Source organism: Colossoma macropomum, unplaced genomic scaffold (assembly GCF_904425465.1).
Source record: "Colossoma macropomum unplaced genomic scaffold, Colossoma_macropomum, whole genome shotgun sequence".
Taxonomy (NCBI): Eukaryota; Metazoa; Chordata; class Actinopteri; order Characiformes; family Serrasalmidae; genus Colossoma; species Colossoma macropomum.
The window spans coordinates 17,010,621-17,035,400 of record NW_023494808.1 but is presented as its reverse complement, the minus strand read 5'-3'; the positions used below and the strand labels follow the sequence as shown (position 1 = coordinate 17,035,400).

Below are 24,780 nucleotides of genomic sequence, written 5' to 3'. Positions count from 1 at the left end.
AACTAAAAGAAAGCTTTGAGTATAGGATTTACACTCCTGTTTCTAGACTGAAAGATGTACAAGGGCACACAGAATTATGGGAGTCACTGCCCAACCTCTTTACTTGCTAGTCAAAAGGCACTTTTATGCAAGTGGTAAACAATCTGATGAACACTAAATGGCTTTAGTTTAAAACCTATTTGTTGTGTGTACATTTTACCTCCACAAGTCGTTCTGCAGACTGTTTTGTTCTTTCTCTGACTCTTCCTCCAGTGTACCGTTCTGCTGCTTTTACTTCTTCTCTATACCAGGTCCTCCCCTCCAAGCTGATTCTTTGGACAAATCGAAGACAGATGTATGTAACTGATGTTAGTGCAGCTTTCCTGCCCTTGCTATGCTTTCACTTGAATTGATTCATGGATTGGTGGACTTTGAGAGAAAAGTTTTTGACAAGTTTGCCCAGGTGAAACATCGTCGTGCATCTTTTCTTTTCAAGCAGTGAACGTCACTGGTGACATTTTATTGTTTTTTGAAAAATCATCTATGGTTCAAAATAACATGAAAAGATTCAGAGAATCTGGAGAAATCTCTATGTAAGGGACAAGGCCAAAAACCAGTATATCTTTGTGCCCTCAGGCAGCACTGTATTAAAAACAGACATGATTCTGTAGTGGAAATCACTGCATGGGCTCAGGAACACTTCTGAAAACAAATGTCTGTGAACACAGTTTGTCACTGTATTCACAAATGCCAGTTAAAACTTTAAAACGCAAAGAAGAAACCATATATAAAAATGCTGCCACCTTCTCTGGGCCCAAGCTCTTTTAAAATGGACTGAGGGGAAGTGTAAAAGTGTCCTGTGGTCTGACGAATCAACATTTGAAATTCTTTTTGGAAATCATGGACGCTTACAACAGCATGGCTCCGTATTAAACGAGTCCGGATGCTAAACTGGCCTGCCTGCAGTCCAGACCTGTCTCCACCAAAAACATTTGGCGTATTATGAAATAAAAAAAATACTACAAAGGAAAACCCAAACTGTTGAGCCACTGAAATCCTATATCAAACAAGAACAGGAAAACTTTTCACTTTCAAAACTACAGCAGTTGGTCTCCTCAGTTCCCAAATGCTTACAGAGTGTTGTTAAAAGAAGAGATGATGAAACACTAATAAACATGCCCCGTCCCAACTTTTTTGGACCGTGCTGTTGGCATCAAATTCAAAATGGCCATATATTTTTCAAAAAACAATAACATTTCTCAGTTTCAACATCTGATATGTTGTCTTTGTAGTATTTTCCTTTAAAAATATGGTTAACATGTTTTGCATATTGTTGCATTTTATTTTTGTTTACATTCTGCAAAGCATCCCAACTTTTTTGGAAATGTTGCTTTGGATAGGTAGCTAGTTGCAGACCACAGTCATACTGCTTGATAACTTTAGAATTGTAATGTGATGCTGTATAACAAGGTTTTGTGAGATCTAATGTCGTTATTATATCACTTATATTCTCCACTTTTTGTGATTTCATTGACGGGGTGTGTTTGTGTTTGGATCAGGTTTGTGTGTAGTTTCAATGACGAGTCGGCTGCTGCCCCTACAGTTTATTGTGCCCCACCAGGCTTTCTGTGCCAGAAACGCCACTGGACATGAAGACATGTCACATGCCAAAAGGCCACAACTCATCTGAGATATGCTCTGTATTACTCGGCATCAAACATACAAAAATAACAGCCATCACCATCAAAGTTGCCTCATGGGAACAAGGCTGGTAGCTACCTTGATTAGCTGTCCTTAATGTAAAACTGATGAAGACTTAACTTCAGGTCACAGCAAGCTAACATGGCTGTCAAAATTACTTACACACTTGTTCTGCACACAAAATAGTGTCGCACTGTATTAATTCTAAGAACAACATATAAAACTACAGTATTTACTTCACAAGTAAGTGGTTCAGACGACCGTTGTTGCATGAGGTCCGCCTTGAGCCGTTGAGTTTCCGTTGAATTTTGAATTTGAAATGAGCGCGTGGTCGTGCGCGCGCTACTCCGCACAGACCCGCGCTGTTTCCAACATCAGAATCACCTTAACCAGTTTAAGGATGAAGATTAAAATCTAAATGAGGAAACGCATTTAAACTGCATCTAGGTATAACAGGCTAACCCACTAGATTACTCATCATCATCACCGTTTTTCCTCCGCTGTGGTCTTAGTCATTCCATCAAGAGCGCTATTTGATGCCATGTATAAGAGACACAAACAAGTGTTTTCAGTTTAACTTTAAACGTTTCATCATAGTTTATGAAAACTGTTACTGCAAGTGAAAATGATCAGCCATCACGTTAAAACCACCTCCTTGTTTCTACACTCTTTGTCCATTTTATCAGCTCCACTTACCATACAGGAGAAGTTTGTAAGTTCTACAATTACAGACTGTAGTGTTTCTGTTTCTCTGCATACTTTGTAGTGGATCATTCTCAGCACTGCAGTGACACTGACGTGGTGGTGGTGTGTTAGTGTGTGTTGTCACTGTCCACTCTAATAGACACACCTACCTAGTTGGTCCACCTTGTAGATGTAGTCAGAGACAGTAGCTCATCTGTTGCTGCACACTTTGCGCTGATCATCCTCTAGTCCTTCATCAGTGGTCAGAGGACGCTGTTGGCTGTATATTTTTGGTCGGTGGACTATTCTCAGTCCAGCAGTGACACTCGTACCAGCACAACACACACTAAAATGCCACCACCATGTCAGTGTCATCGCAGTGCTGAGAATGATCCACCACCTTATTACCTACTGTGGTCGTTTTGTGGGGGTCATGACCACTGAAGAACAGGGGAAAAGGGGGCTATATATATATATATATATATATATATATATATATATATATATATATATTTTTTTGTTCCTTGCCTTTCACAAATAACATATGGCCACAGTGATCATTGTTTATTATGAATATATGTCTATAATATATACATGAATCATGTATATATTAATTTCAGTGGTAATCTCTGTCCTCATCACCACAGAAACAGCACCTCATGTGCTGAATAACAAAAGCCACACCCAAAAGTCACAATCTGTCATCCTGTTTAAAAAAATTGTCTCTACGCCAAAAGAAATCAAGCAATAAGTAAAGGCCATTAAGCTCTGGACAAATCAAAGTTAAAAAGAGTTCCCACTGCAATAAGAAACTTTTAAGAGACATTCCAGCTTAAATCTAATGTTTAACAGTATTCTGTACTGCATTACCGTATCCCTCATCACCCTCATTCATGAGTTTATATGTTTCATTCATCAGTGTTCTCTCCCAATATCCAGCATGCATTATGCAAATACACCATACAACCAGTAAGAATCCTTGTAGTGTCAACCAGTATTGGTTGTAGTATCTTTATTCAGCGCTAAAAGGACACCAGAGACAAATTTTGGACACTTTAAAACTGAGAAAAAAGCCAAACAGAGATATCTAGTTAGCCAGCTGCATTGCTAACTTTAGCTTTAGCTTGATGCATCTGATGAGTCATTTCTGTTGTTTGAGTAACTCATTCTCTCCATTTTCGAGATCTGAAGATAGTTTCTACAGTTACACATTTACAGTAACAAAGATGACCCCAAAGTAGTTGTTGTCTTTCAAGTTTGTCCCCCCTTTAACATACACAATCAATAGGGGGGGGTTTCTAGTCTTTAAACTGGATAATCTCACTCTACAGGCTAGTGTAGCACTGCTGTAAGAAGCGGGTAAGCATGCAGCAGATGTGCCTAAATAGCGAGTAAGCATACAGCAGATGTAGCTCTGGTTAAACTGTTTCATTACTAACACTAATCATTATTTGCTACACAAAACACTGCTACATTTGTGCAGTTTCTACAACACAACTACAACAGTTTGTTTTAAAAAAAAGTTTATTTCAAAGTTTGTATCAAAAAAAAGATTCGTTATATACCGTTGGTGTTGCATTTTGTACAGTAGGACAAAGTAGGAACAGCAATATATGGCTACTGACCGTCATGGTTTCATTTGATACTTTTACAGATTACAGCTCAGTAAGTACAAGCACAGACCTGAAATATCCCATTATGAAGATGGTCTGTGATTGCCCAGCTTCAAGATAGGTTTTCGCCATACAGGGTAGATTTCATAAACGTGGTTTCACTGGGTTTCCTGTGCCTTTGACTTGACGCTTGCTCTTGCTGCTTGATGCAGCTCAGGCATGTGGTGGTATATGCAGCACTTCTCACACTTGGCTTAGATAAGAACTGCTTGACAGTTCTCGTAACCGCACAGGCACGGTACCTCATGCTCAGGGTCGCTTCCCGGGTTATAGGAGTAGTTCCAGGTCAGTTCTGTCCCTGCTGTGATTGTTCTGTGAAATAATGAAGCTAGTCAGATACTGGAACACTGGAATAACCCTCCAACAGCTTATCTTGCTTCTGACAGTACACAAAAAGCTTATATGGCAAACATCATGGAAACCAAAAAATGGGGAGGTTTAAGAACCATAGCTGAAAGGCTGGGGAATGACGCCGCATACCTTAGTACAACAAAGCGACTGTTTATATCTGTTTAGCTATGCTTATCTGGGTGCATTCTAGTCTGTTCATGCCTGGTCTTCTGTGAAGAATGTTTGTATCCTGGGAGTGTGCCTTTTAGTTGCAGTGCTTAAAAAAATGTTAAATTCATCGTTGCTAGCACTCGAAAATTACTTCCTCTTCCCTCTTCTTCCCTCGTTCTCAGAGTGTTTAAAAAAACGCATTGGACTTCATGTGAAGGTTCCACTACAATTAAAATCACATCCATTTTTTTGGCTGAAAAAAATCTTACTTGCTGTAAATAGGATTTAAGCTGTAATAAGCCTGGGATTCTAACATATATACATTCCCAAGGAACTTACCTGCATGTAAAGAAGGCAATTGTTGGGAATTTGGGGTCGTGAGTATCAACAAAGACATTCTGGACAAATAGGTTGGGATTGCAGCTGTGCTGTGGTGTCAAAAACAAAGGTAACATGTTAGAAGAGCAATTCATGGCATAACATACCTATCCATAAAAAAACTGATGTTTAGGTTGGTGTGTTGATCAAAATAAGACAGTCCTTTAAATGTGTATGTAATTTTTCAAGAACTGCAACAGAGTTATGCCATGATTTGTGTGCAGTCTTTCTGTTATTTGTGTTTTAACATTCTGTTTTGCTAACCCCAAGCCACATAATATTTTACAGATTTGCCTTCCCTTCATTGTCTTAATAATTTTTCTTCTAGTGTTGAACTAATAATAGATTCTACCACACTTTGGCCAACATCTGTTTTAAAAGTGTTCTATAAATAAATATATCATGACTTGACATCATCAGCGTCACATACATACAGGTATTGAACACCAGATCTACTTACATTTATAAATCTTGCTACATTTCCTTCTTTTGAAGCATCAAGGTAATACATTTGCTCCTGACAGCCTTGTTTCGATACATCTCCTTTGGGCACTGTCTGATCTGGAAGGGTGGTGTCTCCATTTTCATCCTTGCCATCCAACCTGGGCTTCTTCCTCACTACTTCCTCTTTATCATCTTGGCTTTTAGTTTCTACCAATATAATGACAAGATATTTAGTTCATAAAAAAAGCTCATACGCCTTTGTATAATTCTTTGTCAACCTGGACATGGAGCATTAGATGTACCTGTCTTACTGGAATCACATAATGAAGAGGCATTCATTTCCTCCTGCTGTTCCTGAAACAAAGATCAGCAGGGATTCAGTGAGGAAATCATCTGACAAATCTAGCAAATCTGATACAAACAAAAAGCTGTAAACATCCTCCTACATCCTTTAAAAACAGAGAGAAACTAAATGCACTGAAAAGGTTAGTGTCACAAACATTCTGAATCTGCGTATATCTACGTACTGAATAGTAGTACTTATACAGTAGTACTTTAGTACTTCTACAACACTGAACAACACCATGTTTTATACAGACTGACAAACAGTTTCTTCTGTTCCTATTAAAATTAATTCAACACTATTTTTTAAGGAATGCTATGCTGTTTCTGCAGCTTAGTTTCTGTATATGGACTAAGAGATAAAGGAAACGTTTTTGAAACTTTACATATACTTGTTTATATACACTGTATGGCCAAAAGTATGTGGACACCCTCCTAATTATTGAGTTCATGTGTTTCAGCCACATTCATTACTATAAGATGGATAAAACAGAATGGTAGTAGAATGGGTCTAAAGAAATCAGTGATTGTTGTAGTCAGTTAGTGAAATTCCTGCCCTGCTAAATCTGCCCCAATTAACTGTGAGTACTAGTATGGTGAAATGGAGGCATCTAGGAGCAACAGCTCAGCGACGAAGTGGTACACCACATAATACGCAAAGCGGGGCTGTCGACCGCTGAAGCACATAATGCATAAAAATTGCCTATCCTCTTCTGCCTCACTCTACACACTTCCAAACTGCCTCTGTAAGCAACATCAGCACAAAAACTATGTGTCGAGAGCTTTATGAAATGGGTTTTCACAAAGAAATGGGCATAAACTGTGCAATTATAGTAATCTTGCTCTTTGGTGACTCACACTGTACGTTTGGATGGACCATCGTTGTCAGACAAAGCCTATGATTTATAGATTCACACTGTCCGAAAACGCTCGATCTGATTGACATGCTTATTCTTAACAACACGGTGCGCAGCCAAGTACTGAGCAAGCAAACTGCTACACTCTTAAAAGGGATGGTTCTTCAATCAGTACGCTCAGTTAAAGTTCTTCTGCTTCACTTCGTGTCATGACTAAGAACACGCCATGATAAAATCACAGTAACACATGGCCTCTCGTGGCTTATTGCTTAAATATATTTCTATGAAAGATATTCTTGCGTATTTATTTAACTGTCGCATAGCAAGAACAGGAACCCTATATTTTGTATTAATAAAGTAAACTCACTTTATTACTAAAAACCTTTGTTTCCACAGCGGTTCAGTCAAGTGTCAGCTCAATAATGCTAGTGACTGCACATACAACAGTATGCTGTACATGCTGTTTGGAGACCAGTGGAGGAGCGACTGATGACGTGTTTGAAGGATAGATGTATTGGATATTCTTTATGGTTTTGAAAGTTGTGCTTTTACCATAAACTGTTCATTTTGCACAACTTGTTATTGTACTATTTGCTATTTGTGTTTATTTGTTTCAGTTTTGTTAATAAACATGTTCATATTTAATTAATTAATTTCTTCATTTTGTGAACCCCCCCTTCACTCCCTTTCTCACTTCACGTACTTTCTCCTAACCCCCAAACACATTTCAGGCATAGAAATTTTACTTGCTTTAAGCTCTATAGCCACAGAACCTACAAGATTATCCATCAATACAGGAAATATCTACAATTTCAAAAATCATTTTAACTATAGAAAGCAGTGGTAACTGACCTGCTGTTCCAGCTGTTGCTTTTCTCCATCCAGTGCCACTGGCAGTTGGCCTGCAGGCCTCTGGATCACAGGAATATAAAGAGGGGGAGAAGTGTCCAGTGATTCAGTGACTGTTTTTTTCTGCCCTGTAGGAAGAGTCCATTCCTCCACTACCTCCACCTCGTCATCCGACACTGGCTCCTCCTTCATGTTTTTAGAGGACAGGGGCTCTTCTAAGCTCCGCCCAAGACTAAGGACAACACCTGAACAAGGGTACATAAATGTGTTTGCAATTCTATAGTCAGAAAGTGCCAATATCACCTAAACCTGTGTTCCAAAGAACATTAATGTAGACCTTAGCGGTCAGGTGACATAGAAGATCCAAAGAAGGTAGCCTTAAACTGCTGAAGGAGCAAACACCCACATGAACCTACATAACTTATGTGACAACTCACCTGCGTAAGTACAGACAAAGGTGCCCCTGTCCAGGTCGTCACGACAGCGTACACCCCACCCTTTGTCATGGGTGCGAAACACCTGCAGGCGAACACGGAGTCCACGCTGGACCACACGATTCAGACACCTGCTTTTCTCACATCCACACCAAGGGCCGCACTCATACAGCCTGTCAAAATGTTACATGGACATTGTATGATTTGGGTTATAGAGGAGAAGACTCTGAATTCACCTTATCAATAAGATTGTTGGTGGTTGTGCTGTTTGCAGGTTTTTGTACTTTTTGAATTCCTCACTTTAAACCAATGGTTCTCAAATGTGGAGCACCTCTGTTTTGCACATTTTAGAGTTTCCCCTGCTCCCAACACACCTGATCCAACTAATGAAGTAATTAACAAGCTCTTCCTGAGGAGAACTGCGTGTGTTAGAATAGGGAAAACACTACAACATAAAGGCCAGTGATACTCCAGGACCAAAAATGAGAAGGATTGGCGTGGACACCATGAAACTTCATCAACACTGCAACAAGTTAGTCAACAAAGCCAATTAGTCATCAATGACATCAATTATGGAGAAAAGTTGACACATTTACTAAAAACAAAAGCTCTTCATCACACTCTATAATGGTAATATGACATATTCAGGAATATGATACTACATAAAAGATAAGGTTTCTATTATTCCACTTGTTTTGTATGGTACATTTTCACCATACAAGCAGAAATCACTTGTACAGACAAATTCTGAATGACAGACAAAGTAACATGAAACATCAGAAATTATAATGGTTTATGAATCAAATGATAATTTAATTATTGATTTTAGCCTTGATTTTCACTATGCGTTCACCAGCTTATCTTCTTATGAAGACCAATAGGGGTCACAAAGGAAACAATGATACTGAAGTATCAGCAGATATCTGCCAAACAAAAATTATCATTAGACAGATGTTTTAGATTTGACCCATATTTCAAACCATTATTTGATGATGTACAGTGTGGTCCACAGACCTATCTATCTAGGGACGCACACTTCCGATATCAGTCCATCCCTAGTGGTCCCAATTAAGTCAATAGATCAGTATTCATCATCTTACCCTGTGGACACAGGTTCATTTAGCCGCTGGTGGACGTAAAGCTGGCCTGGGTCAGCACCAGCCTTCAGAGACAGCTGAAGACAAGTGCAGCTCTGACTGTCTGTGCAGCCGTCTGTGCAGTCGCAACAGGCTGTGAAGAACGGAGCTGCACTTAAGAAGCAGCCATGAGGCCAGCGGTCTTTGCGGTAACGAAATTCCTTGGGTCTGACCCCATCCACCTCGTTACACAGCGGAACTGGGAGCGCCTCTGTCCCACGGCTAATGTCTCTCTCAAACAAGATGGTTGCCGGAAGAGATGGAGTGGATCCGAGCAGTTGTGGCTGAGCCTGGCGGTCCGGCAGCACCTGCGGATTGAAGCTAAAATTCACAGGCAGCAGAATTCCAAGGCTTTTGGTCTGTTGTAGGAACTGCAGCACGTCATCCATGCAGCACAAGCCCCGCCCACAAGGGGCTTTATAGAGCACATCTGCCTCCACTGAGTCCGGCTCCTCCCCTTGTGGCTCCGCCTCTTGCTCTGCAAATGAGCGGAGCTTGGCACAATGCCGCTGGAAGTGGCAGAGAAGAGGCACTCTCAAAGGATTATGACCCAGAAAATGGTTTACGCTAGGTGGTAGGCGAGGGAGGCAGGCTGCACTGCAGTCGTGTTGCTGGTAGGAAATTTGAATGGGTGACATGGGGGCCAACTGGTCCTCCGGTGACAGTCTGGAAGGTGACAGCAGCACCACATGATCATATTGGTCAAACTTTCCTGATAACATGGCATCGTTTCTGTTAGACAAAGACATCTGGCTGTTGTCTGAAACAGACTCCGGATTCCTCGAACTTCTATGAAAAAACAACCAAAACAAACCAGTAAAATTAAAGAAATATTTTAGTGCTCTTTCTTTTTAAACATAATCTCTGGGTGTGTAGCATATGGTACATTGCCGGGCAGTAACCCCCCTGTACTAAGTGTAAACCTGCCCGCTGACTTCTGTTATTAGTGTTTAAAATCAACAAGGTTAAAAATACAAGTACTGGTATGGGAAATATTTTGAAATGACTGTTTATTGTCATCAACCGTTTGCTAAACATTACACACTACATTAGCACTTCATTTCATGGAAATCTTCAGTGGAAATCACCATAAAAGCTAAAAATAAGAAGAACCGATCAGGCAAGATAACACAACAAAGCACAAACCCTGAGCTGTCCTCGTGTAAAACATCCTCTGGCACAGGTCCATCCTTCATTTTCAGTAGAGTACAGTGAGAATCTGACACAGACACGGTCAGAATGTCTGTAAGAAAAAGTAAATGTTAGCGAAATGACATAATTAAAAAGACCCTACTCTATTTACAGATTTTATACAGTTCAATATTGAAGCTTTTTCCAAACATATCATGATATCAATGAAGTCAATGAAGCCATAATTCCTACTGGTACTCTATGCTAAAACAGTGTCTTACATACCTGACATAGCTTGTTTTGTAATGTCAACGTTAACCAGCTAGAAACCACATTTTCAAAAAGGAAGGAAAAAAAAGAAAGATTTTGCATTTTGATCTATATTGAAAATAAACTGACAGTCTGAAGCACTCAGCAGATTACATCTCGCAGTTAAATTTGTTTTCCTATCTATCAATGCCACTAAAACAAAAAATCAGTGTTGTTGTGTATACAAATGTCGGAACAGACAATATCTCGTACCTCTCTAATTTCATACACCAGCGCTACACAGGACTGACTCGCTTCTGAACAGCTTTAAAACAGCATTATGTGAGAATTGATTCTTTTGCTCCTGGGCTCCCCCTACAGTTGCAGAGTGTATTTCACTTTTACACCACTGTCGTAAATACAAATCGTGCTGGGCCCCCCTCATATACATGTGCATTTGTTGACCAGCTGAAGAATACACAATCCGACCCCCTTCGCATGTACGCAGGTATATGGATGCTACAGATTACACTCATGATTTCTGTGTTTCTATGTGTAAATAACCAACGTCATGTGTGTAGACTGTCGCAATTCGGCACAACACCTGCATCGGAACCAGACAGAACCATGTTGAATATAGAGTAATATCACAGGATTTTATTACACAAGGTTGCAAACTTTCAAGGCTTATTTGGCGTGATATTGACAAAGACTGACTAAACTTTTTGGCATGAGATGAATTTATTTGCATGCTAGCCTGAAACGGGACTGAGGTTTTAGCATCCGGAAAAGCTACAAAATCCTGTGAGACAGGATTGACACAGATAAGCTTACAGCCTACGTCACAGTCTTTCATAAATAACACAGGCAGGGATTTACAGTCTGCTGTTAGATATTCTTGTTTTCCTGTTAGCCATGAGACTGTCTTGCATCCTTTTATGTATTTCAACTCTTGTCAACGAGTAAAAGCCAGTCCAAGATTTACTCTTGTCCGGTCTCTTGCTCAGACACTCACTCTTTCTCTTCCTCACTTCCTTCAACAATTTCTCATTTGGTCTTTCAGCAGCCTCTGCTACGATGTCCATGCTGGGAATACCGAGCTACTTCTTATAGCTAACCGAAGAGCCACAGTTGTTGCTGTGTGATGGGGTGCCTGTGCAGTTCTTGCAAGAGGTTTTGTGCTTGCTCCTCCAAAGTTACATAGCGCTATAGCAGACATTCCGAGCCCTGGGTGGCAATGGCAGAGACGCCATTTTCCCTATTATTAGTCGGTGTACCATCAAAATGATTTTGAAGTTGTTATTTTATGCTAAAATTGTTACTTAATGTTGCTTTAAGTGTGAGACAGAGAACAGGAAAGTGAGCAAATAGGCAGGTACAGACTGACTCACTAAATATCTGGCCTCGTAGACTGCTTCTTTCAAAACACAAAAAGAGTCATATGCTTCCATACCTCAAAATTGTTGTGTAAAATCTCGAACATAACCTTCCAGCTCCAACATGACAGAGAAGCAGACTTTTTTAAGACCATGTTAAAGCTCTATAAAGAATGCTGGACAAAAAAATACAAACAGACACATTAGAATTTTGGGAGAATAATACCTTCACTGATGAGCACCTCCTCAATGGCAACAATCTTTAAGGCCGCCCTCAGTGTCACGCCAGCCTCCAAGATAATATTCCTGGCTTGGATGTAGCCTAAAGGAATCACACAACATCTGCGTGTTAGTGAGCGTTTCACTTGGTGAGGCAGGGACGGTGGCAGTGGGAAATAAAATATGACAGTATTGGTTAGTATTACTTTCCCCGCCTGCTGGTGCATGTATTCAAAACTCCTATTTATTACATTATGCTGGAAGAAAACAAGAATTTTCTATTTTAATAATATATGATAATAACACTTATACTATGACGAACTGTGTTTAATGAGACCAGGGATATGAACTAACAAGATAAAAAGGTCTATTTTGCTTTCAAGTTGATCTTAATATTTGGGCAGTTTATTATAATTTCAGCTGATGGTACGTGCAGTGTGAATATGAAGGAAAAAAGTCCAGATCAGCTTGTTCTGAGAAAAGAACATCTAGAAGAGCTCAGGGAGAGGAGTTCAAGGGAAGTTCACTTATCTTGCTTACCAGGCAGAATATTTTCCTCCAATATTTTTCAAAGGCGTATTCACAACCTGTTTTCCTGTGCAGGACTGTTACAGTTCTGAATACTTTGTAACATTTGCGTGTAAATGGACTTCTGGACATCACATGCCTATCAAAAAAGGGCTGTCTTGTCATTTTTTCAATTCAAAGTAGAATTAATTAAGAAACTTGGTTCAGGACCTAGGCCTGTATGGATGTCAATGCCATGTATATTATTTTAAACATGTGCTTAGTGGTCTGCGTTGTGATCCTGTGTTTACCTTTGTCTGAAGCAGTCTTATTTTTGATGTTGTCTCTCAGACTCACAAGGAACCTCAGTAACTCATCAAAAGCCCGGTCCACATCCACTTGAGACCAGAAGTCCTTTGCTCTCTCTGTAAGACATTTGAATTTTACAAGACATATTCTTCTTTGCAATAATTGAATCTATTCCCTTTTTACATGTTTTTAATTAGATGATGAATTGATTTAGCCACTTTCACCCTAAATGTGACATGTAATTTAAAACTACTACTACTGCTGCTGATGGCGTATTTATAAGGCTTCTGTGTCTGGATAGATACAGCAGTTTGGACATCTTATGTGTTGACAGTGATGGCTCATGTAATTCTCCACACTAAAAATGAAGGGTGTACCAATTTTACTACAGTATTGAGTTTTGAAAAAGAGCATTTAAAACAGTGTACTTAATTTTAAAATCACAGGCAGTAGGCTTCTCGGTATCTTCCAAGCATCTCTCTTACTGTCTTGTGGAAACTGCCATCAAAACTATGGGGCATCCTATCTATTTTTGCATTGTTTATAGCTCAGTTGTGCTGTTTTATAGGATCATTATAACTCAATCAAATCAATCTGTGGAGCATGTCTTTAAAACTCAGTGCAATCAAGACACTAGAAACATAAAATATTAAAAATTGAGTCAAATCTTGATCTTAGAATCTGGATTCATATGGAGCAGTAATAATATACATTATTAACATTAGTCACTAATGGTATTTTTGGTTTTCCTGAATGGGTTGGTATCACGGTGTAAAGCAGCGTTCACCAGCCCTCCTCCTGGGGATCTATTTTCCTGCAGTTCAGTTGCAACAAGCTGTCACTTCTCTCAGGTAACACTAAGGCAGTGTTTCTCAGTCCTGGAGGCCCACTGCCCTGCTCCCAACACACCGGATCCAACTAATCAGCTCATTAACAGCCCACTGCTGAGTTAAGGTGGGTATGTTAAGGCAGGAAAAGCCCTAAAATGTGCAGGACAGTGGGCCTCCAGGACCAGGGTTGAAAAACACTGTTGTAAAGGATTCTAATGGTTTAACTGGTGTTCTAAGACTGGTCCCAGATGCATATGATGGTTTCCTACAGGAAACTAGTGGTCTCTAATGGTAACCATTAAGCCAATTCCCATTAGAAAGCAAAACTATCAGGTTTTAATCTCTATGGTCTTCTTCCAGCAGGGATTACTAATGGAAACAGGTTAAAGGGTTTGGCTACACTGCCACAGCCTACATTTGTGATGGTGGTCAAAATCTCAGAAGTTAGCTAACCTACAGACGAGAAGGTTCCTGTACTGTCGATAATACATGTTTACAATCATTACACTATATTACGAACTTAAATTAAACAAACAACAGCTTACCAACATCTGACTCGTCCATTTAACCGATGTGTTGTGCCGTTTCAGACAAAATCTGATTAACTAACAGCAGAAATAACAACAGCTAGCTAGGTAGCCAGCTATCTAGCTGGATTACTTTGAACCGAATGAAAGTGTGGGGGGAAATGTCACTGATATCAGTCCAGATTTTACTGTCCTGCATTCGGTTTGCGTCCAGTTACTAAAATAAATCTATTTAGACTGCAAATTATTCCATGGCCAACTCTCATAACTCGTTCAGACAGCCTGCTAACTCTTTAGCCGCTAACGTTGAAAACACCACAACATTACAGTCAGCTTTGCTGTGTGCTTCGTTTCTGTGATGTAGTTTGGATTAAAAGCAAAGAATTAGATGTTCTACAGTAACTGGTTCACAGTGGGAAATATAGGTTAACTAAAACCATGTTTCTTCCTCTTGAATGAAACAGCCGCGAGGTCCTCCCACAATGCAGCGCGGTGTTTTGGTCATAACGCTAGTAATTGGGAGTCGATTACAAAAGAGTCGATTCTTCAGGGCCAACTCTTGGCCAGTGACTCTGAGAGTCGAAGCGCTTGGAGTCGATTCTTCGACTTTTTTGTAACTAGCTAAAGGGACATTCTACGAAAGCCCGTTTTCACCACTGGACAAAATATACAGCTATTTATTATTAAGTCATACGTTTTCCATAATTATGACTTAATATCTCATAATTATGACTTAAAATCTAATAATAATACATAATAATGGGATTCTATCTTACAGTGTCATAATTACGACTTACTATCTCATAATTTGCCCTGCGATGGACTGGCAACCTGTCCAGGGTGTATCCTGCCTTCTGCCGAATGACAGCTGGGATAGGCTCCAGCACCCCACCGTGACCCAGGATAAGCGGTTTAGATGATGTATGTATGTATGTATGTATGTATGTATCTCATAATTATCACTTAGCATCTTATAATGATGACTGTCATAATTATGACGTATCTCATGACTTATTGTGTCATAATTATAAATAGCCTTCTCACAATTATGAGAAAACCGTGTCATGACTATGAGATACTAAGCCATAATTATAGAAAATTTTCTAATTATTATGACTTTTCTTAATGGCTATATATTTTTTCCAGTGGCAGAAACGGGCTCCCACCATGACTAACAAACGACCATTTGAAGCTCTACAGGGAACGAAAATAAAAATAAACAGCATTTTTCACATAACGTTGTGGGGAAAAAAAGGCTGACGTTGTCATGTTTTTTGCCTGCTTCTTATTCAAATTTTCCGTTCCACCTTAAATGATGCTGCAGTTCCATTCTCGCGCCTGTCCACCATGTAGGTAACTTCTGCATCATTTAAGGTGGAACGGAAAATTCGAATACGAAACTGGCGAATACGACAAATTCAGCATCATGATAACAGGAACAGGATCACATTCAGCTGCTCCGGAGTGAAGACTGTACGTTAAAGCCGGTTTACTTTCACAGACTCGTGACTGCAGCGACGCCTCGAAGCTCCAGCTCGAGGTTTTAGACTGAGTGGAGTCGAGGAGTCGACTCCGTCGATTCAGCCACAGGAGTCGAGAGCCGTGCGTCGCTTCCTAAGGCTACGTCACACCAACGGACCAAAGCAGTTGATCACCGATGTAGTCGATTACTCAACGCTTATAGATCATTTTAAACTTGTATGTAGGTAAACATACTAACATATTACTTAATAACAAAAAATGCTATATACAGACCTGGTCGCCGCTCTGACCTTTCTTATAAAACCCTTATTGTGAGTGGTTTACAGGAGTATGCAGCTAAGCTCGTCTGTTACTGATCTTAACCTATTTTTAATTCATTTTGTGTTTATGTCGCTCTTCTCCACTGAGACGCACCGTACAGTAACGACATTACTGCATGGCATCAAGTGGTGAATAAGTCCTTGAACACATTCAAGTCCTTATTTCTTGCACTACCTGCGGTGTTTCGTAACGTCAATGAACTTACGCAACAGCGCAACAGCGCTTTGTATAACAGACGAAGCTGAAGTCAGTTTCTTTTTCGAATTGTCCCGTTCCACCTTAAATGATGCAGCAGTAGCCCAGTTACCTAAATGGTGGACAGGCGTGAGAACGGCACTGCAGCACCATTTAAGGTGGAACGGGATAATTATAACAAGAAGCCGGCGAATAGGAAGCCAACTTCAGCCTCATGTGTAATTGAGCGTTTTGTAACGTGGACGGACACACAGCCGTCCGTGAAGAGAGCGAGGCCGAAGCAGGTGGTCAGTCTGGGGGCAGCAGAGGAGAAACTGCAGAAGGAAACTAAGAACAGCGCTGCTTTTGGTGAGCCGTTTGCCTTAAAGGCACCCTGCCGTATTTCAGATGGACTGTTACCTTCTGCATTTATTTTTTGTAGTTTTTGTAGCTAAAACGCTGAAGGAAGGTTCAGGCCCCCCTGCTGAAAGTCAAAGAAACCCTTAAAAGTTTCTGCTGGTTTCTGGTGGAGTCCAATAGTCACTAATGGTATTTTGTGTTTTCGTGATGGGTTGATATCACAGCGTAAAGGACTCTGGTTTGACAGGTGTTCTGGGACTGAGACCAGGTGTATCCTACAGGAAACTAGTGGTGTCAAAGGGTAACCATTAAGCCAATTCCCATTAGAAAGCAAAACCATCAGGTTTTACTTCCAGTGGTTAATGGTCTTTTTACAGCAGGGGGTTCAGACATTCAGAGGCAACTTTGCAGTTCTATCTTATAAATGAGGTATAACTGTGAACGATCAACTGGAAAATTATATATATGATTTAAACCAAATATCTTCACATATTGTCTATTTCATATAGATGATTCCAGCTTCTATGAAGATCTAATTCAATAGGAATTTCTATAGGATTCCTATAAGAATATTATAGTTAATACAGACAGTTACCACAGTTTACTACAGTGCACCACACACGAACTATAGATTGTTATTAGTCAGCGTTACAGACATGACATATTGGCAAGTGAAAACATCTTAAATGTAGTCATTGTATTTAATATTTCTTACTATGAGATTGTTTAACTTCTATTATTTTTACTAGTTTTAAGTAATTATATCTAGTCTTATTCCTTTGGCATATAATTTTACTTGTTTCAAATAACACTTTCATTACATAGAATTACTCAAAACAAGTAATAACAATTATTATGCTTATTATACAACAGCGCCATAATGCAGAGCATTAGATACATTGACTAGATTTAAGAAGTTTTCACTTGCCAATATGTCATGTCTGTAACACTGTCTAATAATAATCTATAATTCGTGTGTGGTGCACTGTAGTAAACTGTGGTAACTGTCTGTATTAACTATAATATTCTTATAGGAATCCTATAGAAATTCCTATTGAATTAGATCTTAAGAAGTTAGAATCATCTATATGAAATGTTCAACGTGAAGATATTTAGTTTAAATCATGTATATAATTTTCCAATTGATTGTTAGCAGTTCATTTATAAGATATATATTTTTTGCAGTGTATATGCAGGTGGACATATTTTATCGTAGCTGTTGGAACAAAATTCACGTCTCCAAAAAAGTTGCTTTACAGGAGAAGAAAAGTCTTTCTATCGGTCTGTTCACCAGGGAATTCTGATACAGTGTAAATGGCTGTTGGTGTTTTCAAATTATGTAAAACACAAATGACAAAGGTTTTGTACCAACAGAGACTATATAAAATGTATAAAAAATAATATAATGTAATATAATAAAATATAATATAACAAAAAGGTGCTATATATAAAAAAACATATCCCTGCTGTTGGAACAAAACCTTGTATCTCCAAAATGGTAACCTTACAGGAGACGGAAAAAAACTACTTTACTTTTAATGTAAGTCAAAGGACCAGACTTTTTCCAAGAATTTTTGAGCCGTTTCTTTTGGTCCATTCTTCATGAACTTTAAACACAATGTAAAGGGCAACAGGCATTTTGTCAAAAACTGAAGAACGGCACAAGGTTTTGTTCCAACCACAGCGATATGAAAGTAATAGTAAAACCAATATTAATTTCATATGATATTACTGTAGATCTTTTTTGTAAGGGTTTGTAATCGTCCCTGTGTCACTTTTGCTGCAGTACTGAAAATGTCGACAGTGTCGGTCTTTCCTTCAACATCAGTTTTATACACATGCATGTGCTTATACTCATTTTCAGAAAACACTTATTTTCAGATCTGTTTGACCGATCATGAAGGCTCAGGTGTGCAGATCAGTTTGTGAAGCTTTCTGGGGGATGTGTGCAGCAGATGCCATGTCTATGCCAGTTCACTGGTACTACAATGTCCAGGACATCCAAAATGATTTCAACGGCTGGATTACAGAATTCAGTGCACCTAAAGAACAGCATCCTTCAAGTATTCTCACCCTCTCCAATGCAGGTGCTTGGCATTCGTCAGCTGCTTAATTCATTTATTTTTTACATTTGCAAAGTGACAAACATTAGTATGTTGTTTGTTTGGGTTGCCATTTCAAACAAACTCCGTCTTTGGCTGTCTCTGACTTGGTTTTAGCTGGCAGTGGGCGCACAGCCTCGTTATCTGCCAACAAACCTCCCGTGGTGGGGAATGTCATCCTCCATGACAAACTGAAGTACTGGAAAGCCCCTAAAGGCTCAGTGCACTACCATCAAGGTAAACCTCAATCAGAATGACTAAAGTCTAGAGTCATTACTGTCATTTTCTTCTCACTTTTCCAGTTTCTTATGATTTCAAAATGGTAAAATATAAAAATAATATGTATAACATATATATGTATAACATATATGTGTATTTTTGCACCATGCTTTTATTATTGCTGGCAGCGTCTTTACACGTATGGCTCTTTAATGAATGCTTGTACTTGAATAGATTTTAAATTTACAGCGTAGTCTAGGATATAACAACTGTATCTTTATTAACGGCAAAACTGCAGCCAAATTTGATTTTCAGACATAATTTGGAAGGAATACAGAAAAAGCGTTTCTCACACGTTGCTGTCTCTGTTTAAACAGGGATCCTCTTTGTTTTACTCTTTTGTAGGTCTGCAGGCAGGAGAGAATACACTGAATTTACTTTGCGCTTTAAGGGTCGCTCAGGTTCTTTCTTCAGGGCACTTTGTCAGTATTGCTGAACCTGCAGCGAGGGCAGCTGTACTCTCTGACTATGTACATTTCCTGACCACCCCTGGCAGTCACAGCGACACCTACGCTGAGTCATTTCATCGATCCTTCTTCTCTGACTGGCAGGAGCTGCGCCCTACATCACCCATTAAGGTACGCTTACTAGATGGTTGATCTTTAAACAGCTGTACCATCCAAGATGCCACTGATGTTTTTTGCTTGTTCCTTCCACAAATACATTCTTTGATAGCAACTGTTTATTACTGGATTAGCAAAGCTTTATAGAACATTAGCAAAAATCTCAACCTAAAGAATTGCAAAATGAATTGTCACAATACGCAAAGAATGCTTTATTAATTGAAAGGGTATTTATTGTGTATGTATGTAAAAGGTCATAATGTTAGAATAGCTCAGATGTGATGTGACAACAAGACAGTCTAGCTAGCATTTTAAACTGTAAACTCAACATTTTGTAATGAAGACTTGAAGACTTTATACAAACGTCATAGGACTCCAGTGTGAATAATTTATGCATTTTGACATATTCCTTTTGGGTTGAATGTGATTTTTGCCAGCGTTCTAGAAAGTTGTCAAACCTAGTAACAGTAGCTAGAGTACATTTGTGGACAGAACAAGTATAGGTCCATTAAATCTATCCTGTTCATTTTACTGTCCTAGGTCTTGGACTTTGCAGAGAAACGCTGTAAAGAGATGATCAATACATCCTTCCCTGACAGTCAGCTTAATGCTATTGGCTGCCTTCCAATGGCCATCCCTTTTGTACTGCTCTCTGTTACAGCCAATGAGGACAAAGCGGTTAGTGTAATTCAAGTGTAATTCCATGAGTGTATTATATACATAAGCTTACATTAGCATGAGGTAAAATGTCAAAAAATAATTATTTCTAATATCATAGTATCCTTAACCTAACAAACTGTGTTAAGATTTCTTAATAGATTAAGCTTATTGTGGCCATAAACCGCCCCAACGTCAGGAAGAATTCATCTCATTTTAATTTTTGACCTTTTTTTGGAATTTGCTCAGGTGTCTGCTGCAGTAGAGTTTGTGAAGCTCACCCATCCTTACCCAAAGCTGGACACATTTGTGGCCTTGTATGCTCGTGCGCTCCATGCCACCCTGAACGGAGCCTGTCTGAAGCAGCAGGTTGAGCAGGCCCTCAAATCTCCTGCTCTCAATGCCTGGGACACTTGCCAGCACTACATACACAAGGCAGAGAGGTACTTAAAGAAAATCTCCTAATCAGATCAAAACAGCATGAGATTCTACACCAGTGGATGCACAAGGACATTTTTGGGGCCTGCAACATATTGTCACACTTGCAGAATCGGGTCAAAAATGATCAAATTACATTGTTAATTAAAATGGACAAATATGGAACCCAAATCAGATTCGCCATAACATGGAGCAGGTCGCTTTTATTAACGATGTCCTTGAGAACCTCAAAGGTGAAGCTTTAGTGACAAAATACTCAATAAATTAGCCTGTGTAGTTAGAGTAACTTTAACCAGTAGCTGATAACACTAAGACTCATTAAACTATTATAAAACTGAATCGACAATTAAGTCTGATAACATCTCACAAATACTCACGGCAGTTCAAAAAACATTCAAAATACAATGTAGACTGTAGGCTAGTAAAGACAATACCAGTTAACAATAAAAATCCCTTTGCTTGCCAGTCAACAACAAGTTTGAGGTTGTGCCCACTTTAAGAGTATTTGTGCCGACGACTGTTCGAAACTTGACTGTAAGTACATCAAAACCATACATTGCATTTAGTGTATAGAGCAGTGGTTCCCAATCCTAGTCCTGGTATCCCCAAGCTCTGCATGCTTTCTCTCCTCTAAAACACTTGACTCAGCACAGAAGGATTTTGTTGAATAGTTAATCAGTTGAATCAGGTGTGATACAGTGTAGAGTCACCAGGACCGGGAAGCCCTGGACTAGAGCAATGGATGATAAATTTTATTATTAAAAATAATGTTTTTCTCTTAAGTATTGTAATGTGCAGAAAGACTAACCGTTTTAAGCAGTTTATAAAGTCATTTCAGTTTGTAAAGTGTTGTATGTACGCATGGTCTGCACTGTGCTATAGGTTTCCAAACTCTTCAGAGGAGAGACTGAAGGTCCACCAGAAGGCTGCAGAAGCACTTGGCCTGGCCTGCTACACAAAAGGTGTGCCTTTATTCTGTACCCACCATAAAAAACTGCTGTCACATTCTGGTCATGGCAATTGATCAGCTACACTTACCATATATAGATGCTCTCTGAGGTACAAAACGTACACCAGCGCAGCATCCAGTGGCATGCCACTAGTGTCACTGCTGTGCTGAGAATAGTCCACCACCCAAATAATATCTGGTCAGCGTCAGTCCTATAGTGATCCCTTTTCGCTGAATGAGTGGGGATGGCTAATAAAATGTACATCGACAGAGGGGCTAAAGTCAGTAATCATAAACCTACAAAAAGAACCAATATTGTAGGTTTAGCTGATAGAATGGCCACTGAATGTGGGTACAAGGTCAGTGTACTAAATAAACTGTCAATGTAGTGAAGATCTGTTAATGTGCTTTTAGCGTCATCAGTTTTAATGATACAAAAACAGACCACTTAATGAGAAATCTGTTTTAGATCTCTGATTCTGAGTTTTCTACTCATGTGACTGCGTGTGTGATAAGTTCTTGGGAAGGCTGGTGCTCCTCTCTTGTGGTTTTAAGTCTACAGCCACTAAAAAAAGCGACGAACACAACTCAAAGTGCAAAAATAAACCTCAGCACTCTTTTTGCAACAAGTGGAAAAACATCATTTCAAAAACTTTTGTTGGGGCACTGTTTTTCACTTTTGGGTGCTGTTTTTCATATCAGCCTTTTTCTGGTGAAATGAAGCGATTCTTTCCATTTTATGGAGACGAGTGACGCTCATAACCCTTCATTATTTGTGCTCCGCAGGTGCTCTTAGCAGTCTTTTCTATTTGGCTTATGTCTTTCACAATGACGTGAAGGGGGGAATCCTAGTCAACACCAACTGTGGTGGTGAGTGGTGAAATGAGTGTTTTTGTGTCTTTCGGTTTGCATACTTAGTCAATGATGTACAAATAACATGGTGTTGGGTTTTCTTTATTTGATGTATAATATAAATGCAGTTCTGAGAAGTTGGTGCGTCTGCATCCTTGTATAGTTGTAGGTAACTTGTTCACATATTACATGCATGGACTGCGGAAGTTTTTCTTGGTAGGCGGGGCCAGGCATCGTCAAGATGCCACAGTGTTTTTAATCTATTCCCAGAACACGATGGTAGTTTGCCTTTGCTTGTTGACGACTACTTGATTGGTTACATTTACATTAGCGCAGAAGTATAGTCAAGTTTGTTTTACCATTGCTCTAAATCTGTAGCGTTGCCGTTCTTTTAACGAAACATTATATGGCCACAGATTGTACTGACAAGTTCCAGATTTGCCAGTGAGCAAGAAATTTTGTCAGCAAGTAAGAAAACGTGGTTAAAGACCATCACATTTGAACATGACACTGAACCAGTGTAAACTTAATTTGTTATTTACTAGGGGGCTTATCACAAAGCAACACCTTCTAAGGCTAATTTCTGTTCAAAAAACAGATCTGCCACACACCCTTCCATGATACACAGGCACAGGAATGCTCCATCGGTTATATCAGTTGCTCACCAAGCATTTCATCATAACTATCGGCAGTAATCTCCTCTGATAATTACAATCAGTAATTTAGCGCCAGTTTTCTGCTTGCAAATGCACTGACACAAGTGTAGTCGTTAGTGCTAAAGAATGGATTCACCCACTGTAAGACTCTGGAGTGTCTGCTAAATAATATTTACATTAAATAATATACTTACAATAATTGCCATGTCTGATTTGGCCGTGTTGTAGCCATGTAAAATTAATTAATGATCGACCTGTAGAGTTTTAACCTGTCTTACACTCACTGCATTACATACATGGATTACAGTGTTAAAAGGCAAAACAATTCAGTTATTGGTTATCGGTATCAGCCACAATAAAGTGTTCATTATCAATTGTCGCTACTAGCCCAAATATTCTATATTGCAGCTTCTCTAATGTGCACAATTTCTTTAGGTGAGAACTGTAACAGAGGTGCAGCTCTAGGGGCTCTCCTGGGGGCCAGGGCTGGATATGCTGGTGAAGCCATTCCTCAAGACTGGAAGGATGGCCTGAGGAGAGCAAAGGAGGAAATTCATAATATCCTGAAGAACCTGCCATAAAGGCTGATGTTGAAGTTTTCTCTGTTTTTCCCTGCTGCTTTTAAATTGTTTTTAATCTGTTTGCGCACATGCTCTCACATTCTGATACGTGTTCACATCAGTTACACAGGAAATGGAGCCCACGAGGATATGTGGTTTCCAACCTCCACTGTGGCACCTTCCTTTCGCAGAAACATGCTTGATTTGAATATGAAATTTAACCTAGATTTGATACAAAAAACAAGCTATAAGAAAGAACAAACACAGTTTTTGTAGTTCATTATTGGACGGACTTGGTCAGTGCTGAATAGACAGATAATTGGATAGTCTGTTTTGGTAGTAGTATGTAATATGATAACAATAACACCTTAAAAGCACCATTTCTTTGAATATTTTATCATGCCTTCAACTCTTTTAGCACTTTATATCTTTCTTAATGAATATAGTAAATAATAACCATGTATTGTATGTTTTTTACGACACTGCATAAGCTATTTTATTTATACATATGCATGCAGTTTACATATCATTATGCACATTATTATTGATTTTGATGCACCAATTATTTTGTAATTTGTTTATATTCATTGATAATTCTGGGTAGTAGTCTGTTGCTGACATTTATAATGCTTGATTTTCCGAGTTGAATGGCACAATGAGGACATAACTTGAAATTGTAATATGTTTGTTTGATCATTTGAGTGCAATGCCTGACTATAACATATTATTATTTAGGAATCTGAGATTAGATTGTTTGTACAATTAATTAAACCGGTAGAACTAATTTATGTTGGGCAATTATACCCTCAAAATTTCAGAATTAACTAAATATTATGATCATTGGTGCTTTGATTATCTACTCTGTCTTTAAAAGATATATACTAATCATTCTTGTCCCGAAGCACTTTCAGTTGTATGTACTTAAGAAACATAATAAATTAATGAATCCTTTTGTGACTGAATATTTTTGTGTTTTGTCATTCAATACTGTTATCATTCTACCTCAAATTTTAGATTCTGTCAGGATGTTCAAACCCTGTTTTAACAGAGTGTAAAGGAAATATTATGGTTAAATTGATTTTGCATAACTCCATATTATGATATTATAGCCCCAAACATATATGCTTACATTATCCTCTAAATTCAACTGATAGTATATCATTCACATATGAATGGGTGGATGAGGTTACCGCTACAGTACTGCACTGCCATACCGGTTCACCGGAAAAATGGCACCATCTACTGCTGAATCAAGTGATAA

General features: G+C 39.0%; 2 protein-coding genes across 4 annotated transcripts; one reads left to right on the top strand and one right to left on the bottom strand.

Moving 5' to 3' along the window:
• Positions 1 to 3,900: 3,900 nt before the first annotated feature.
• setdb2 (SET domain bifurcated histone lysine methyltransferase 2) lies at positions 3,901 to 14,617 on the bottom strand. 2 transcript variants are annotated; one of them, XM_036557143.1, is made up of 11 exons: positions 14,145 to 14,617; positions 12,772 to 12,885; positions 11,961 to 12,056; positions 10,125 to 10,221; positions 8,943 to 9,767; positions 7,846 to 8,015; positions 7,412 to 7,653; positions 5,663 to 5,714; positions 5,377 to 5,567; positions 4,878 to 4,966; positions 3,901 to 4,349 (listed from the first exon to the last, which is right to left on the bottom strand). In XM_036557143.1, exons 1-11 carry the CDS (start codon positions 14,161 to 14,163, stop codon positions 4,232 to 4,234), a joined length of 2,013 nt encoding a protein of 670 aa, XP_036413036.1. In that variant the 5' UTR covers positions 14,164 to 14,617; the 3' UTR covers positions 3,901 to 4,231. The 2 variants fall into 2 exon arrangements, with proteins under 2 accessions (XP_036413036.1, XP_036413037.1); XM_036557144.1 differs by lacking the exon at positions 14,145 to 14,617 and adding an exon at positions 12,494 to 12,620 and having other exon boundaries at positions 12,772 to 12,882.
• Positions 14,618 to 15,763: 1,146 nt separating this feature from the next.
• LOC118798284 lies at positions 15,764 to 24,481 on the top strand. 2 transcript variants are annotated; one of them, XM_036557695.1, is made up of 9 exons: positions 16,244 to 16,472; positions 18,345 to 18,550; positions 18,683 to 18,802; positions 19,190 to 19,422; positions 19,948 to 20,085; positions 20,314 to 20,507; positions 21,385 to 21,464; positions 22,238 to 22,321; positions 23,395 to 24,481. In XM_036557695.1, the coding sequence occupies exons 2-9, from the start codon at positions 18,361 to 18,363 to the stop codon at positions 23,538 to 23,540; spliced, it is 1,185 nt and encodes a 394-aa protein (XP_036413588.1). In that variant the 5' UTR covers positions 16,244 to 16,472; positions 18,345 to 18,360; the 3' UTR covers positions 23,541 to 24,481. The 2 variants fall into 2 exon arrangements, with proteins under 2 accessions (XP_036413589.1, XP_036413588.1); XM_036557696.1 differs by lacking the exons at positions 18,345 to 18,550; positions 18,683 to 18,802 and having other exon boundaries at positions 15,764 to 16,472.
• The last annotated feature ends 299 nt before the right edge of the window (positions 24,482 to 24,780 follow it).